General features: G+C 41.5%; 3 protein-coding genes across 4 annotated transcripts in view; 1 reads left to right on the plus strand and 2 right to left on the minus strand.

Annotated features, from left to right (window-relative positions):
- Nucleotides 1-2,714, minus strand: part of nrxn1a (neurexin 1a) — a 74,533-nt gene extending 71,819 nt beyond the window's left edge. The window contains exon 1 of the mRNA XM_077625460.1: nucleotides 2,623-2,714. The gene's annotated coding sequence lies outside the window, so the exon portion shown is untranslated. The remainder of the gene's footprint in view (nucleotides 1-2,622) is intronic.
- Nucleotides 2,715-5,941: 3,227 nt separating this feature from the next.
- Nucleotides 5,942-8,340, plus strand: chac2 (ChaC, cation transport regulator homolog 2 (E. coli)). Of its 2 annotated transcripts, XM_077625727.1 has the most exons (4): nucleotides 5,942-6,381; nucleotides 6,521-6,556; nucleotides 7,523-7,864; nucleotides 7,955-8,340. In XM_077625727.1, exons 1-4 carry the CDS (start codon nucleotides 6,247-6,249, stop codon nucleotides 7,991-7,993), a joined length of 552 nt encoding a protein of 183 aa, XP_077481853.1. In that variant the 5' UTR covers nucleotides 5,942-6,246; the 3' UTR covers nucleotides 7,994-8,340. The 2 variants fall into 2 exon arrangements, with proteins under 2 accessions (XP_077481853.1, XP_077481854.1); XM_077625728.1 differs by having other exon boundaries at nucleotides 6,088-6,381; nucleotides 7,523-8,340.
- Nucleotides 8,341-8,685: 345 nt separating this feature from the next.
- The window catches only part of psme4b (proteasome activator subunit 4b), a 35,158-nt gene continuing 25,655 nt past the window's right edge, over nucleotides 8,686-18,188 (minus strand). Inside the window, exons 34-47 of the mRNA XM_077625271.1 lie at nucleotides 17,974-18,127; nucleotides 16,694-16,760; nucleotides 16,498-16,623; nucleotides 16,280-16,432; nucleotides 16,088-16,192; nucleotides 15,133-15,224; nucleotides 14,924-15,055; nucleotides 14,617-14,822; nucleotides 13,844-13,929; nucleotides 13,504-13,632; nucleotides 12,004-12,159; nucleotides 11,669-11,807; nucleotides 10,480-10,613; nucleotides 8,686-9,507 (exon numbers count right to left, since the gene is read on the minus strand). Of these exons, the coding sequence (XP_077481397.1) occupies nucleotides 9,373-9,507; nucleotides 10,480-10,613; nucleotides 11,669-11,807; nucleotides 12,004-12,159; nucleotides 13,504-13,632; nucleotides 13,844-13,929; nucleotides 14,617-14,822; nucleotides 14,924-15,055; nucleotides 15,133-15,224; nucleotides 16,088-16,192; nucleotides 16,280-16,432; nucleotides 16,498-16,623; nucleotides 16,694-16,760; nucleotides 17,974-18,127 (1,814 nt within the window). The 3' untranslated portion in view covers nucleotides 8,686-9,372. The remainder of the gene's footprint in view (nucleotides 9,508-10,479; nucleotides 10,614-11,668; nucleotides 11,808-12,003; nucleotides 12,160-13,503; nucleotides 13,633-13,843; nucleotides 13,930-14,616; nucleotides 14,823-14,923; nucleotides 15,056-15,132; nucleotides 15,225-16,087; nucleotides 16,193-16,279; nucleotides 16,433-16,497; nucleotides 16,624-16,693; nucleotides 16,761-17,973; nucleotides 18,128-18,188) is intronic.

Consider the following 18,188-nt stretch of genomic DNA (forward strand, 5'->3'; position numbering starts at 1 on the left):
TCTATATTTTTATGAAATACTTCCCAAATTCCATACCATCAACTCCTATCAAAAATGCACAGGATCCATTAGTCCACACGTCCATCCTTCCTCCTCATCTACCTCATCCTCTTTGACAGGCAGACAGCTAACGCTGACCCCTGACTTTTTTGCTAACACAGCATTGTAAAGGTCACCATGCGCACATATATAAAGTATTACAGGCATGCCTATTTTTTTAAATTTATATTTACACCGTGTGTGTATGGGGGTTGGGTAACGTGTCAGAAAACACAGCCCAAAATAAAAAGTCATCCATCAGCAACTCTCAGAATGCGAGTCTGACTCTCAATACACACACACACACACACACACACACACACACACACACACACACACACACACACACACATCTGTTACAACACAAACAGCGTGGCGTGCATGTGACCAAAAAAATAGTATGCCGTTGCACGCGCCTACCGTTAAAAGGGTGTGCGAGCGTGTTTGACGGGCAGCCAGCCTCGTCCTAAATGAGATTAAACGGGAAGTTTGCCTCTAATCGCGTTATAATGAGTTTCTGTGTCGCTCGTACATTCACTAATTCCGCTTGCCAATAGTGCAAAGAGCCACCGGGGTGTGCGTGAGAAAGGTGAGAGGGGGTCACCTCCAGGGAATCTGGCGCTCCTTTGTAAGGAATAGCGGCGAGCCGAGCCGAGGATTGCGAGCGATGGTGGCGTTAGCGCGTGGGTGCTCTTTTGCGTACACGTGTATGGATCGGCGGGTCGTTAAAAGTCTCAACAGGAATTAGAATTGATCATCTGGCCGGCAGATGCAGATTGACGGACAAGGAGCCCGAGCTTGACTGTTTAGGGCGGACGGTGTGGGGGGTGGGCGTTTCTGTTTGAGGGGTACTGACACCACAATGCATTCATTTTACATCCAACTCATTTACGGCCATTGGGAAGGATAGACATCGAATCAATTTGATTCCCATTGGGCGGCGGCGGAATTGTGAATGGTTGTCTGTTTCTATGTGTGACTGGCGACCAGTTTAGGATGTCATTTAGCCTTTCGCCCAAAGTTAGCTGGGATAGGCTCCGGCACAATGCCACCCCGAGCGGGATAAGTGATGAATAAATGATTGACATGGAATAATCATGTTTAAGTGCCATTTACCTCACCAGTTAGTCCGTCATGGACCATTTACAGCTTTTAAAGTGATCATTTGATCGCTGCCAGCCCCTTCTAGTTTAAATGGATTGGACATCAACGGCGGCCAACAATGTTATGAAATAGGTTTTTGCTGCGATTCCCTAGTTTGAGTGCTGTAAGTGGTAATACACAATAAAATCCATCTCCCACAATGGCAGCCAATGAGTTAATAAAGAGCAGAAATTAGGGTAAAGGCATGATCTAAATCGTGTTTTTAGCTGTTAACCTGGTCCACTATATATTCGGTGTAGCATCAAGTAACTGAGTGTAGTGTCTAAGGGAATGGTACCGTCAGTGGTCTATAAGATTTAGTGGCAATACTCCCAACTAATGCAATAATATTCCAAATTTCCAGTTTTATATTTCAAATAATGAGCAGTGCCCAATTCATACATTTACGGGCACTGATAGCGCAGTTACAATTGTGCGCTGTACAAATTCAGCCTCTACATACTGACCTATATTTCTCAATTCCTTGCACTATGCTAATCATGACAATAGCATTGTCAAAAAGGGTTACCTAAAGGCTAATGAAGAATATTTTTCTAGCAGTTTGCTCACGGGACAAGGGCTCTCTGACCTCCTAACCCTGACCACAACGGCAAGGAAGGGGCTTTGTCGGCATGGCAACCTTGCGGGTATCGATGACAAGTGGGAAACATGAGCTCGAAAGTCAACCAAAAACATTTTTCAAACAAAACAAGCATCTTGGCGGACGATACGTACGTGAAGTATGAATGATCTACAAAGTGCGAAACAAGCCCCCGGTCCAAATCCGACCCCCTCCCGCCACATCTGACACCCCTGAAATAGACAATACTCGGATGGGGTACTGCTCTTCCCTTCCCAATTACCAAATCCAAAGTTCGGCCTTTGCACAGGTAAAGAATAAATAGTAAAACTCCAAGATTGTATTGACTCAACAAAGCAAGTGCATTTGCAGGTGTGGCACAGTTGGGGGGCGGGTGGGCAGAAGACGAGGCGGCAGGGGGTCCACAGATAAGGACGAACAGGCCGGGAGAAGAGGGTTACTATGACGACCACATAGGAGATGCTAATTGTCCATTCTCTACCCTCCATAAAGTTTAAGAGCCTCCGTGGCTGCTGGCGTTATTCTAACCCAGACACGGAGCACCCCTCTGGGATTCGAATCGCGCCTACGTCACCCCCCTCCCCCCAGCTCCCTCCTCAGCCCGGTTTGCTGATGCGCTCTATACATTCGGGGCACCCCCCGCCCCCCCAGCCCCATAACAAAACCGACAATTTTAGCACCCTCCTTCCTCTCCCTACTTAAGTTCTCGTTTGCCGCTTCAAGCTAAAGATAATTTGATCATCTGGCGGCGTTGCCATGGCAGCGCCACGTTCTATTTCTGGTGTCATACTATCAACACAATGACACACGCTTACTGCCGATTTGACACCCGCTCTTACTTCCTGTCGTCCATTTACTCCATCTCTCAGGCAGATCTCCGCTCGTCTTCCTCCTCGCCGGCTCGTTCCTTCCTCCTCGCCATCCGCTGGTTGCTAGGCAACTGGGATCATTGATCTGCAGGAGCGCTGTCATGAAAACACACACACGCACGTATACGCATAAACACACACGTCGTTAGAAGAGTAGCGCCTTCAGCGAGGGCAGCTTCGCTTACGGGATAAAGAGGAACATGAGAGAAGGAAGATTTCAGAAAATGTCCCTACAAAGACATACTGGACGAACACATACAGTACTGTCAATTTGTATATCTTTACAGATTTATAGTTATTAAAAAATACTGATATAAATTGCTGTATGACTAAATATAATTATAAAAATCCATATTTAACAACCAAAACATACCCCAATGTGATATGTGAACATTTAATGATCTTAAAAAGAAATTGCTTGAAAATGAGTGCATTGAATAAAAAAACATTAAGATGTAATTGCAAGAATATTATAGTTATGAAAAACGAATTAAGTGTCAAAATAACAAATGTTTGCTAATAATATTATGATAAATTAAATTGCTCGATCTACTGTAAAACCGATTTATTATCAAATCAGTGCACAGAATTGAAAAAATATTGAGAAAAGGAAATTATGAGAATATTCAACATGTCATGAATTACAGTAATTAAAGATATATTTACTAATATGGAACTATTATATATATATATATATATATATATATATATATATATATATGGGAACAAAATTACTAGTATAAGATTTTTTTCTTTTAATTTATTTTTTTCAATTAAGCTTATACCCAAAATGCATTGTAAAATCTAAAACTAAATACATTGGTTATAAAATATATATACTTATAATAGGTTTGACAAACAGAAACATTTACATTACATCAGTGGTGTGCCGTCAAGGCCTTCAAGGCTTTCTCTGCTGGCCTAAGAAATATCTGAATCACAGACTGATGTTAATTATATTTTGGCCATGAATAATTCCAAATTGTCTGTTAGCTTCCTTTCATTGCTTTCCCCCCTGGTTGCAATGCTTCCAGATGTGTGTTTTCATATTGAAGCATTTAACCAATCACATTTCCGCCATTATTTGTTGCCAGGGTCAGAAATCTGCCTCAAGGCCTTCACAATCAATTCTGCAGGCTCTGCTGCATTAAACAAGCGTCAATAAGACTGTTGCTTTAACCAATCAGAATTCGATTTGGTGACACCAAGGCCTTCTCGCAGGCGTAGGTATACGTCATTGCATTCTTGCAGGCGTAGGGATATGTCATCGCTTTCGCCAACTATGATTGGCTAGTGATAGAGTGGACTAGTCCGAGCTACCAAACTGTATCTGGAGCGAGCTGCACAAGCAAATATATTGTTGTGTTGATTGAAAGCCATTTTCAAGACGGACTTTTCAAGAAAAAAAAGCTGGACATCATTATGAAAGGTCGGACTACTCCAAAGCAAGCAAGCCTGTCACAGAAAAGAAGGAGGAAAGAAAGGAGGATGGATATTGTGTACAGGTAAAAAGAATTCTTGAGTAAAATATGGCTATATTCCTAAATAATATTTCAATTATATGAGGTTATTATTGATGATTTTTTGTGGTTCGCAGCTGTAGCTGCAGTAGAGGTTTTATAGCCATAAAATAGTTTTTGAGGGTTGGATTGATTCCGTCAGCTGAAGGCGTCGCTAGGAAATTCACGGACCGCCACTGCATTACATGAACGGCAATTAATCCAAATCAGTCAAAATATGATACTACTTTTTTTGCAATGGAGTTTGACTTAACAAATATGTGAAATAACAAAGCAATCCTAATATAGAGTGTATAAATGCATATTCATACCACTTGATTTATCTGGTGGGCGATTGTCATCATGTCACTCCAGTGAGTTTGTCTTTCTTCATTGATCCCTTAAGCAAGTGGGAAACATGCAAAGCTGGCGAGAACATAAGAAAAGCATCCAAATAAGTCTTCTGATCAGACACAAGAAACAAGAAACAAAAACTCCCCAAAGGTTACAATGACCCCAATTTAGCTTTTGTATTGTAGCTCATCAAAAATTAAATGAAGAGGAAAATCAATCATTTAACTTGCTGACAGAGCTTCTCCTATCTGATATCTGCCAGCGAGAGAAAGCCAAGCAGCGCTCAAACAAATTAACATCAGCACTAATCTCTTTTACACACACCAGCTCTGCCTTAAACAACACAGACGAGGAAAAAAAATAAAAATAAAACCCCTGTTACAAGAAATTTGTTGTGCTTGTCAGCTTCTCTGCTTGCCAATTGGGTAGGCTAACTACTGGGATTCTGACCCGAAGACATTTTCTGTTGATGCGGGTTTTTGAAACAGTCACGAGAACTGTCTGTGTTGCCGCCACAGTTGCAGAAATTTGCACCTTGGAAAACTATTAAATAATGAAAAATGGATGTCAAAACTGCCAAACTTCGAGTTAGAATTGTCGTTTTTGGGAGCAGAGTAGGAGTTCAACTTGTGAATATTTTAGAGTTTACTTAGGGTCAACATTTACTTTCTTACCATTCTTTTTTGTGCACAGTCACAAAACACTATTATTGAAGCATTATGTAGGATTTGCATTTCAAATATTCATTAAACGGCCCTAATATTTCAATATACATGAAAGAAATCTGTTTAAAAATACTCTTAACACTATCCTCAATGATTGTTGATTTTTGGAAGAGGCCTCATTCATTCCCAAAACCTGACAAATCCAACAGAGTAGCATAAAAAAAACTTTAAGGTTAGTCTGGTGAATACAGAGAGGTTAAATGTGCTAACTTTTAAAGGAGGAATAAAACCTTTAACTGCACCGAAGTGACTGGAAAAGAGCAAACAAAGATGGGAAAAAGTCAAGAAAAAATATGACAGATTCAAATACAGGGGTGAAATGTGGGCAAAAAAATATATTTGCAGCAAATCACTTGTGAAATAGGCTATGCTCCAAGCAAAAATATGATTATGAAAACAGTGGATGTTGAAACACGCAAAAGGAAAGTCAGCGACCCCTTGTGTCCGGGTAGTAAAACGACTAGAGGGAAGAGTTGCGTGACATTCGCACAGACTAAAATCAGATAACTTGACCTCAGTAAAAATGAGATATTCTAAAACAGTGCATGGTCTCGGTGAAATAGTAAATGTAGTAAAATTACTAGCAAAAGTGCTTTTTGCGATTGTCACTATGGATATCACCGGTGTTGCGACACTCAATGACAGGTGCTAGTTAGCTTTAGCTGAAGGAAGACGTCTTGCAGAAATGCACTTGCCTTCAAAATAAAAATTAACACGCGTACTGCATCGACTTATGTACACGTTCATCCTTGTCTTCTAGATCCCACATAAAGCATGTTTTTTTCTTAACTGTCTGAATCGATTTTACGGCGCTTTACTCATTAAATGAGGCATCAAGTAAATAATTAAAAACCTTGTTGTGAAAAACAACCGGACCTAGTTACGCCACAAAAGTCCATCTAATGAAACATGCTTAATAATATCCGAGATACAACAATATATTTTTGACGTTCTATATTTAAAAGTAAATCGTTATATTTTATGATTACGGTATCGTTTATTTACAAGTTACAATTATGTGGGTGTTTGGTTACGGCTCGCTCATTTGGAAGGTGGACTTTCCCTACGAAGAGAAGCGGATTGGTTATATTAAAGGCTTCAGTCGGCGATTTTGGCAGGGTAGTACGGACCACCGAGGAGTACCGGGCAAAGTAAGTCTGATGTCACCATCGTTGTTTAAAAATAAATAAATAAATACGTCAACGATCAATTCTCTTAGAATCGACCTTCATCATACTGTAATTAACTACAAAAATACAATAATTAACTCGATCACTTTCCCCCCTACAGCCAGGCCGTGTGGTTACACTTGTGGAAGACCCTGAAGTAAGGAAACATCTAATGAAAACTACTTGTGTGCAGAAATACTGTAAATATAATCAAAAATGGTTGTTTGTCCCCTTCTGCCCTGCCATTGGCTGGCCACCAATTCAGAGTGTCCCCCGCCTTTGGCCCAAAGTCAGCTGGGATAGGCTCCAGCACCCCCGCGACCCGTGATGAGATGAGAATCTATAATAATAATAGTAATGATAATATATCTTATGATAAGTACAATGATTAGAATGTGAAAAACAAAAAGGGAATAAAGGGCGTCATAGGTCACTACACCAACCAAACCTGTCGTGCAAGATGAAGCAGTCCCCACCAAAAACAAATATTAGCTGCCAACCTTCCCCGGTTCAAACAAATAAAATAGACATCAAATCCCAGCCAATGATTTGAAAGACGTTCACTTAGTCGGCTTATCTTTTCCATGCCATTCACTCCTTTTATGACACCTGCTGGACCTCCCTTCACCTCTACTATCATAACAGATGAAGATTAATGAAACAACGCCTCGTTATACAGCCGTAAAACGCCAATTAGCAGCTGACGATAATAACTTTTACTACCTTGTAAGCTGTCACCATATGACTGCGTTTTGCCACGGTGACGGCATACAAAAGAGCCCCGTTGTCGCGAGCAAGCAAGGTCACACGACTCGCACTAAAAGAAAAAAAATGATATCCCCCATTCTGCTGAAACAAAAAGGGAGGATGACATCTTGTTTGTGACCTTGGATGGGAGATAATCTGCCCGTGCTCGTCTAGGGAGCCGATAACACGTAGAAAATCTGCATTAAATAGGTTAGTGATGCATATCTGACAATATTACCATGGGAATTAGCATCGCTTTTAGCTTCGGCACATCGCCTCAGAAAAAAGTACTGTCGGATTTCCATATGAAATCATTTTTTTAAAGGGATAACATAATATGATTGTTTCAAATTTCTGTATCCCTGTGTCCAATCAGGGTTGTGTTTGGGGCGTGGCCTACAAGCTCCCCACAGGCCGTGAACAGGAGGTCAAGGGTCAACTGGACTACCGGGAAAAAGGCGGCTACCGCGTCATGGCCGTGGCCTTCCACCCGCGGCCACCTCTGTCCCCGCCCCCTAGCCAGACCCTGCTTTACATTGGCTCACGGGACGACCCCAACTACCTTGGCCCCGCCCCTTTGGAGGACATAGCCAACCAGATTGTGCGCTCTACAGGTCCCAGCGGGCAGAACAGCGAATATCTCTTTGAACTAGCCCACGCCGTCAGGAGCATTCTGCCCGAGGATAACGACGCGCACTTGTTTGGTCTGGAGATGCTGGTGCGTGAAAAAATTCAAAGCTTGTAGCCTATTCCCATGTCTAAGTCTTAGATTTGCTCATCAGTCTCAGGGTTTGTTTTTTCACACAAGAATGAAAAGCTCAAGGCAAATGCACTACCTTCCGCTTGAACGTGTTCTGGTGCAAAGAGTGGCACGCTACGCTTCCAGTGAAGAGGTGTCACGAAACCACTTGATGCCATCACTCTAGTAGAGCAAAACATGGATGCCTGAAGCCAAATGAACCTACCAAGGGGAAGTGACTGTTTTTGAAAGCATGAAACGTCGCAGGATGACTTGTCAAACAAGAAATGAATGATTCTATGCAGGTTTTAAACCACAAGTCAGTTAAACGTTCACGGATAATTAGGGTTTGTTCCATCTTGTTGAGTTAGCTTACATCTAATTTTTTTGTGAATGTAACTTCATGTGCATGTTCAAAAAACAAATAAAGTTGGGAAATATTGGACTTACCTGAATTCAGGTTTAGAACTGGCGATCCATTTGTCACATAACCGGTGGGCTGCTCACAACGTCCAATTAATAAAGTACATCTCTGTGCGGAAGAGCCATTTATTAAATAGTTTAGAATTATTACATACATGTATAGGTTAACAGACTTAAATATATGAATTGAAAATAGTAATAACAGAAATATATATACTATGTATGTATATGTACATGTGTACATATACATACATATATACATACACATACATACATACACACATAAATACATACATATACACATACACACACACACACATATATATATATATATATATAAATACATACATACACATATATATGCAATTATTGCATCTTCCCTTATCGCAAATTCACTTCTTCGCAATTTTTTTCCACTATTAATTTTTTTTTTTTTAAACGCTGAAACTCGCACGCGGAAGCCACTCTAACTACTAGGACTCACCACTGAAGAAAAAAAAGTTATAATAGGGGTGACCCAAATTTTTTCAGTTTTTCGATTATCTGTCTGGTTAACCATCCATTAACCGTGATACTCGAGGGATTACTGTACACAAGTACATGTATATGTATGTATTTATGCATGCATGCATGCATCTATAGTATATACATACTTAAATAATCTTGAACCACATTTCAATGCAAAATGTCAGCATTTGTAACAATAAAAGTGATGCAATTGTCCACCCTATCCATGATTTCAGCTTGGTTAACATTAAATACAATGTGTACATATTTACAGAGCTAAATGTTTACATTTAGCATATGACTGATGAGGCAGGCGAGTCCTTGAATAGATTGCCCTGATGAATGAAAATGAGCCTCTCAAATAATTAGAAAACAATATTGACTTTTAAAAAGATAACCAAAACGGTTTCCCAGTGAGGGTTTCACCCGATTTGGCTGGGAAAGGTGAAGGTTGACTCACTGTTGCCGCTCACAGCTTTTGTTGTTAAATGTCACATGAGCAAACAAAAAAAACACAGATGGACAGACCAAAAAGTTTGCGCCATTTTGTATTTTTTTTAAGCGTAGTAGCACGGAGAGACCAACAAGTCTGTGAGCACCAGCAGTTGGTCGTCGGTGAAACGCTGCCGATGCTCTTGCCAGTTGTCGTGGTGCGTGCGGCGAAATTCCGACAAGGTTTTTTTCACCGTCATCTTTGAAGCAACAACAAAAATGCATAACTAGTAGAACACGCAGATTACAAGCGTACATTTCTACCTACTTTAGTCATGCGTTACTAAAAATGACTGTTCCTAAAACCTTAACGACAATGTTGACGAGCCCAGCCAACCAAATGATAAACATTTCCAGGGCTAATTTGTCTTTTTTTGGGTAAAATTTAAATATTACTTTCATTATCAGAGGTCCACATAATGCGCAATTTGTATGCTTAAATAATTTCACAGGAAGGTCATTCATATTTGCGTTGTCCACTGTTTTGTATGCACGCATCTGTTAAAAAAATGTATTTTATTCTTATTTTCCAGTAAGTAAACGTTTCGTTTAGCCTTAGAAGGAATAAAAAAGGAAATAAACTTTTTTTTTAATGAATAGGGACATGATTAAAATCGTGAATGGTATTTTTATCATTCTTTAAAAAAGCTATATATTTTTTTTAGCTCTGCTCAGGTCTTTCTAGCAATCCCTCTAGCAACATTTCCTTTTTAAGATTAAAAACTAACGAGCCCGCTTCTCATTTATTGATGTTAAAAGGCAATGCGTCAGCCTTGGAATTAGTGTGACAGGCATGAGTGGGGGTGGGGGTAGGGGGGGTCTAGCCTAGGCACAAAAAGGCAATCACAATAAGTGAACATGTACTCATGAGTTATTAAAGGGCCGTGTTCATTTGATTAAACGATCGACTGGGAACAGAGTGCCTGTAAAAACCTATTTTAATGGAGCGCCCGGTGTCTAAATTCTAGTGAATTGTTGTGTTTTTTTGACTTTGCGGCAGAACGAGCTGCTGAATGATCATCTCTGGCTAGCCCGCCGCGCTCATCTATTATTTATACTCATTGATCACATTGTGTACGTCTGAGACCCGGGACACTATTTTCCCCTCAAGTGGCCATCCCAGTCATATCCTTCCTCTTAGTTTTTTATTTTATTTTAAGGACAGTATGTACCTCGATGGGCTGCGGGTCATTGAGGTGGTCACTCAGGTCCATCAGAATTTGGGGCATCCAGGTGGGGACGTCATAAGGGCTGGACAGGATGCATGCGCTGAGGCCCAGGACTCCCGCGTGGCGACGCACCAAATCTACACCCACGTAAACAGAATGGCTTTTCACATATCAAATTGCGGCAGTTTGATTCGATTCGGTCTGTGCGTTTGTGTTCAAGATAACTCAAGGAGGAGATTATCGTGTATGCAAAGTATTTTTGTAATATGAAACGGAAGAGGTGATTTGTTTGCAGGGTATTGCTGTCATAGGTTACCGGGAAAAATGGAGGATGGCTGTGGTATTTTGCATTTCTAGGTTTTTTTTATAATGAGTGAAGAATTTTGTGGTTACTGCTCAGTCATTTTAGTTTTAAAAAGATTGAATATTTTTGTGTAGTATTTTTTTAATGTTTGGTTTTTATCTAGAATTAATAGCTAGTTCTTTGGTTTATCATTGAATTAATTTTCATAATTATGGTGTTTTTTTAAAACTCAAATTTTGTGTAGTTTCTTGGTTCAGATATGCTGATGTAATGTAAATCAGTGATAATAATAATAATTTTCAATGGTTGTCTATATGTATTTAGAATTTTGTGAAATTTGAATGATGAACTTTATCACTTTTTTGCATTATGACATTTGTTTTGAATATTTAGAATAATACAATTTCAATTTTTGCATGTAATGTATTTAGCAATTAAATCCAATTAGAAATATATGACATTTTCATTGTATTTTCTTTTAAACATTTGTATTTTCCTAGTTATGAAATTAACTATTATCTTAAAATAACATTTTTTTTAAAGAAATTGAGCAAGGTCTTGAATGAACATATTTTTTATAACACAAAATCAACATGTGCATGAGTCAAAGGTTGCCCCAAGGACCAAATGTGTAGCCATTGGACCTATTAAATATAACCCAATGGTGGTTAAAAGACAAAATCCCAAAACTGTCTTCCATAAAACATTTCCAGTTTTTAACATTTACTGCCCCTGACGGCAATTCACGTCTAAAAGCGTCAACCTCCTCCCAGTCCAAAAGAAATTGACGTAAATCGCCATCCAAGGCATTGAATGTGAACGCTTGCTTATTCTGAGCAACCTCAAAGCTTGTGTGTGTGTGTGTGTGAGTATTTAGTATTCGTGTACCAGTGGAAGCCAGCTCTCCTCTAGCCTTGGGTAGGCGCGTGTGACTCAGCGTCTGCAGTTGAATCTGCAGACTGCGGTCCAGAGGGAAAAAGTGGCACTGCAATAAACCACTCAGGGTGGTGCCTGCCATGTCCCTCACCTACACACAAGAGAGCAACCATCACCAGACAGGTTTAGGAAGGGAAAGCTATCAACTATTCATGTTTGAAAGAAAAAATACAGCAGCGTTATTGAGACTTCAGATGGAGAACTCCATTGTATACCAACACCACCTGCTTGCGACCGCCTAAAGAACAAAAGCAGCATTCTATTTAAACCCCCAAAAAAGACATCACCTCAAGCTGCTCGTCCTGCAGCAGATGCATGACCATCTTGCGGACGCGATGCACCTCCACGGGCACGCTGAGCAGTGTGAATAAGTTGGAGAAAACGGTAATCTGTAGGTAGGTCAGCACCGAGTAGCGAGCGTGCCACGACCTGCTGCCGGCCATCTGTAACGACACGCGCCATCGGTGAGCGTTCGCCGCGTTGGTAATATTTGTAGAGGATGGCGTCGTATGCTCGTGCCGACCACCTTCAAATGTCAAGGCGTGTTAACACGTGCGAGCGTGACGAATGAGGCTGTCCTCGGCGGCTACGTGACGCATAATTCAGAAGTTTATCAGATGGAATAATGTGTCGGGCTTCATACATGATGGAATAAACTGGGCCGTGGTGTTTGTGACTGCGTGAGATTGGAAAAACAAAGTCGTTCGTAGATCATGCAAATTGGAGACTGGGAAAGTTGATGAGTCAACTGACCAGTGGCGGGCCGTCAGGGCCTTCAAGGCCTTCTCTGCTGGCCTAAGAAATATCTGAATCATATATTATATTTTGTCCATCAATATTTATGAAATAATTCCAAATTGTCTATTAACTTCCTTTCATTGCTTTTCCCCCTGGTTGCACTGCTTCCAGATGTGTGTTTTCATATTGAAGCATTTAACCAATCACATTTCAGCCATTATTTGTTGCCAGGGTCAGAAATCTGCCTCAAGGCCTTCTCAATCAGTTCTGCGGGCTCTGCTGCATTAAACAAGCGTCGTCGATAAGACTGTTGCTTTAACCAATCAGATTTCGAGTTGGCAACACCAAAATGCATTGTCGCAGCATCGCTTTCACCAACTATGATTGGCTAGTGATTAGCCAGCGCTACCAAACTGTATTTGGAGCGAGCTGCACAAGCAAATATATTGTGTTGATTTAAAGCCATTTTCAAGACGGACTATGCCAGAAATACGACAGAACAGGCTCGACTTTCAGCATTAGCTTCGATGGCGATATAAAAGAAGGAACAAAGAAAGGAGGATGGATATTGTGTACAGTTAAAAAGGATTTTTGGTGAGTAAAATATGGCTAAATTCCTAAATAATATTTCAACCGGCCCGGTTGTAATGTCTGAAAAGCTCCAGTTTTGTATTTAATCATTAAATGCCGCTAGGAAGTGGATTTTACCCGTTGAAGGCGCTACGAGAAAATGCACGGACCGCCACTGGTTAACTCGCATTATTGACTCCAGTTAGATGGCGCATTGGCATTTAGATGGCTCATTGGCCTTTTTTGAAATGCTTCATAAACAAACTTTCACCCTAAAAACTTTCACCTCTTACAAATTGATAGCACTAGACGCCCGATTCGTTGTGAGTGGGAGGGCTCTCAATGAGCCATCACTGGTAGCCTTCTCAGTCAGAATGAAATGGACGTCTATCACCTTCCGTGAAATGAATTCACAATGGTTTTGATTTATAAAGGCTGAACTGAATGATAAAAAAAGAACTTTTTTGCGTGTGGGTGACCTCTTCCAGGGCAGCCAAGACGAGGGGGATGTGTCGGGGATAGAGCAGGCCCTGGGACATCAGCGAGAGGCATGTGCGAGCGTCCTGTTTCATCTCATCATAACTCTCATCAATCTCCACCGGGGCGATCTGCTGGGAGGGGGGACGGGGGGACGGGGGTGAGAGAGACAGAGAGCATGAGAGAGAGGTGGAGAAAGGTAGGGCGACAGCAGCAAAGCAGCGTTGTGAGTAAATGAAGAGAGAAATGGAGTCTAATGGCCAAGTAAGATGGAGTGGGTAATAACGCTGCACTGGGACTGTGTGTGTGTAAGTGTGTGTGTGTGTTTGTGGGCGTGCTTGCCTTGAAGAGCAAAGGTAGGAGTTGAAGTTGCTGCTGAACAGGCGTGGTGAACGTTCGCCCAGCGCTGGCCAGCAGCCATTTTAAGACTGTTTAAAAAAAAAGACAGAGGGAGAGAAATGCAGACACAATGAAAAGCTATTCCATCAAATGCAGCTGCCAGGGTGACCTCACTGTGACGCCTTCACTATCGTGCGACATTTGTCATCATTTTACAGCGCGGCAATTGAGTTAATGCTGGTCAATATACATTTATTTGGTTCAAATAGTAGATAGGTTTGTCTTTCCTTGTCTAATTAATTTAGGATTTGCTACATGCTGATTTTTTTTAACAGAGTAGTAGAAGTTGGAGAAATTTACATCCATGTTTTATCATTGCTTTACTTTTTTTTAAATTCTAAATCGATTGATTGGTCTTTTTCGAAACAATACATTGAAGACATATTGCTCATCTTCCAGTGCCACAGACCGCAATGACAGCCAATTATGCCATGACACTTCATTAACTCGCAACCTAATCCAGATAAAATTGAGACAATTGGACAAAAGGGAAGCAAAGCACCCCTCCTTTTAATGTAGGCTATCTTTGCAGTGAGCATGATTAATACATTCTAATGCACACTGCAGCACTTGGCAACCAGACACAGAGGCTAAAATTAGACCTGTGACATCTTGTAAGCTCCCCACCTGACTGGCTTTTAAAGCCTTCTCAACTAAACTCAATTTCTCCTTCCGCCTCGCAAGACCTAGCTGAAAAAAAAAATCGGCCGTCTGACCCGTCTTGAGCAGCTTGACGGCCTGCGTGCGCTCGCCGGAGGTCTCGGGGGCGTTCTCCTCGCGCACGTGATTGTGGATCTCCGCCTCGGACGTGAGGGGCTTCAGCCGCTCCAGTACCCGGGTGACGAAGTCGGCCACGTGGGGTGAGGAGGTGGGTTGCGTGTGGGGCAGGGCCACGTCCATCATGAAGATGTAGGTCAGGACACTGGAGGGGGAAAATAAGGGAAAAAGAACGCTAGTTCGGTCAGACGGGGGATTAAAGATTGAGCCATTGAGGTACGGAAGAAGGTTGGCCTTTGTCGGTACCTGCCGATGCGCTCGCGTACGTTCTTGTACACCTGTGTGAGTTTGGGTTCCAGGTAAGCCAAGAGCCTATGCAGGAGTTCGGATACTCGCCACTGCTGCTGGGCCAGGCCGCCCTGGAGCACGTATAGCAAACTGAGGCGCAAAGAACGAGGTTACAAAATGCAAAAAAAGACTCCAAAGTGCCAACGTCGCCGCCGCCGCGCCAATACCTGGCATCTTGGAATGAGCTGCCCTCGCCGATGAAGGGCTTCTCCATCAGCAACTCAAAGAGCCAGTGGAGCTTTCTGGGATCGCGGCCCTCCTATTGGGCAACAAACGGCTTTTGACAGGGCAACACCTGGACGCCTTTTAAACAATTGCTGCTATCGTTCTGCAAGTGTCACTAATAAATCGCCTTCAATAGTCATATATTCCTTACCCTGCAACAAAAGTGTCAAATTCGAGCCCGCTATAGCATTGAGTGTGACATGCAATGATTTAAATTTCTCACTTAAATCAATTTAAAAAAAAATCTGTAGTCTTTGATCATTGAGGCAATTGGAGAATATTGAACTTAAATATAAATATATTTTTATGAATAAAAAAGCAATATTAGCATTATTATTTCCTTCCTTTTTTAAATGAAAAAAAAACTGTTTTTTTTTTTAAACCAACTGATTTACTGCCATTGACGGCAATAAATTTACAATCCATTTGGACAAATCAATTACTGCCACCTTTTTTCAGTTGTAACGTTTTGAACATCCCTTACTGTCAATGGCACAGAAATATAATGATTCACTAGCTGCCCTCACAATTAAAATAGACTGCACATCTGTCACACTCAATGGCACCGAAACATAAACACTGAATAAAAATTGCTTTTTAAAACACTAAGTTATGTTGACATGTTCAGACCCATCTATCGTCAATGGCAGGCAATGCTCTTGAACTTGCCCTTCAAGTGGAGAAAAAATGCTTTCGTTTTTAGTGTAAAATGGTTCAATAAACATAAAAATGAATGTAATTACATTTCAGATAACATCCGTGTCCCTCTCCATCTTTGTCGCTTCACCACAAACAGCGTCAATTTCCAATTAGACCGCATGGATTTCTCTTGATGGCATTTTTTCACGATGAAATCAAATTAAGAAATATGCCTATTTTGTGTGGTCGCAGACTCACGCATGCAGTAGCGATGCAGGTGCCCCAGTCAGTGAAGGTTTCCACTGTCACGTTGGTCAACGCCATCTTGATCAGCGGAGACAAAAAATGCCATAACTTGTCGACCTATAAAAAAAAAAATCATGTTGTTTTTTCGTTATTTTGGAGGCTTTTCAATACATGAGGACAGAAAACTCCGCTTTTCTGCCTTGCCTTGCTGAAACTCCACAATTTGCTTCCCCGGATGAGCCCGGCGGCGATCTCGCAAACGCAACGCTGAGAGCTCTCGTGCGGGTCGGCGGCCAACTGCTCCAAGTGCGGCCCCAGGACAGGCAGAAAGACGTCGCCGTAGTTGCGAAACAGGCCCTGCCGGTCCCCAAAAAAGTGTCTAATCATGTTTGAGCTTATTGAGAGGTCAGGCCGATTCGTACCTTGAAGAGACAGAAGCGCCGGGGGTTGAAGCTGTCTTTTCCTTTGCGCTCTTCCAAAGAGAGGAACTCCATGAGTTGCTCAACGAACTCCGGGTCCGAGAAATATTCAAAGATGATCTTTTCTGACTATAAAACAAATTAACTAGAGAGTCATTTCTTATGCTTTGTATCTAAAAGGCTGTGTGTATGCGCAAACCTCACTCATCTCTTCATATGGCAGATCATCTTTCAGCTTTTGCAAAGGAGCGTAGATCATCAATTCCCTAAAAAGGACATAAAAGAAATGCCATTGTGGTGGAAAGTGTTGGACATGTCTAAAGATTAATATTATTGAAAAAAAATCTATTGGCTCTATTTTTATCATCATTAGTTGAAACCTAGCTGAGTTTATGTATTAGTTTGTGTTCAAGCTAACTCAAGAATAGAAAAAAGGGGTTTTTGAATATGAAATATATGAAAAGGAAGGGATTTACCGTATTTTCACGACTATAAGGCGCACTGCATTATAAGGCGCACCCTCAATGAATGACACATTTTTTCCATATATAAAGCACACTGGATTATAAGGCGCCCTGTCTATTTTGGAGAAAATTTAAGACTTAAGTGCGCCTTATAGTCGTGAAAATATGGTAATTTAGGGATGATGAGGTCAAGAGGGAACAAAATTTTCTTTAACTTGATAATGGAATAGCCCATTATTTTTACTTGTATTTTCTTTGCAGAGTACGTGTTGGTATAAAACGAAAAGGGATCCTAGGTAGGATATTTCCCGATTTTGACGGCTTAGATCAAATTGTGTCTATCTAACTTCAGTTGCTTATTTGCTGTTATTTCACACTAATTCATTGTGGATGGCATGGTGGAGGAGTGGTTGGCACTCTGACACAATTCACTGTCCCAGTCAAAATGGTTTGGACATCTACCATCAATGGCAGCCTATAAATTCAATGAGTCCCCTATAAAGGCTTGAAAAGTGACAGGAAATAATAAACCATATAAAAAAAATCTTAATCCTCCATTTTATAGGGCCTATCGGTATTACACAATTTCATAGTATAATAGTATCTTAATATATATTTTTACTCTATCATTGTAAAAGGACGGGTGGCCTTTTTACATCCCTTGTTAAGATTGAAGCACAACGGGAGGAAAAAAAAAAGGTACGAGGCATTATCCTGTCTCAGGATAAGGCGTGAGGATGAATGAATGAAAAAGTCCATTCGTCAGCAAGTTGCGCACGTATAGGGAACTGGAAGTAACGCCCCACCCGCCCCATCCTCCTCCCTCCGACCCCTCCATCCTTATCTGGGCCAGGCTGTAATTCATCCAGTCAGGTTTATAATATCTAGGCCGGGCCATGCGGCTGCTCCACCTCGTTAGTTTCCCGTCGCCGTTAAAAAGACATAAAAGCAACCCCCCTCGTCTCCCCCTTAAACCCCATCAGACCTCGACTCAACGCAACAGTTTCCTCCTCACCTCGGCAACGAGTAGTAGCCCACGTGTGTTTTCTCCACGTGCAGTTGCGAGTCCCACGCCGCCTCGCTGAGGGGCCGATCGCTGCTGCTGTACTGCAACCAGCAGTTGGCCCGCCGATCCCCGACCCACACGCCCTCCGGGTCCGCCACGCCACCTTTTTACACACACATGCCATTCACTCACATAAATTCTGAAGTCATAGAAAGACAAGAGTG

Source organism: Stigmatopora argus, chromosome 18 (assembly GCF_051989625.1).
Source record: "Stigmatopora argus isolate UIUO_Sarg chromosome 18, RoL_Sarg_1.0, whole genome shotgun sequence".
Taxonomy (NCBI): Eukaryota; Metazoa; Chordata; class Actinopteri; order Syngnathiformes; family Syngnathidae; genus Stigmatopora; species Stigmatopora argus.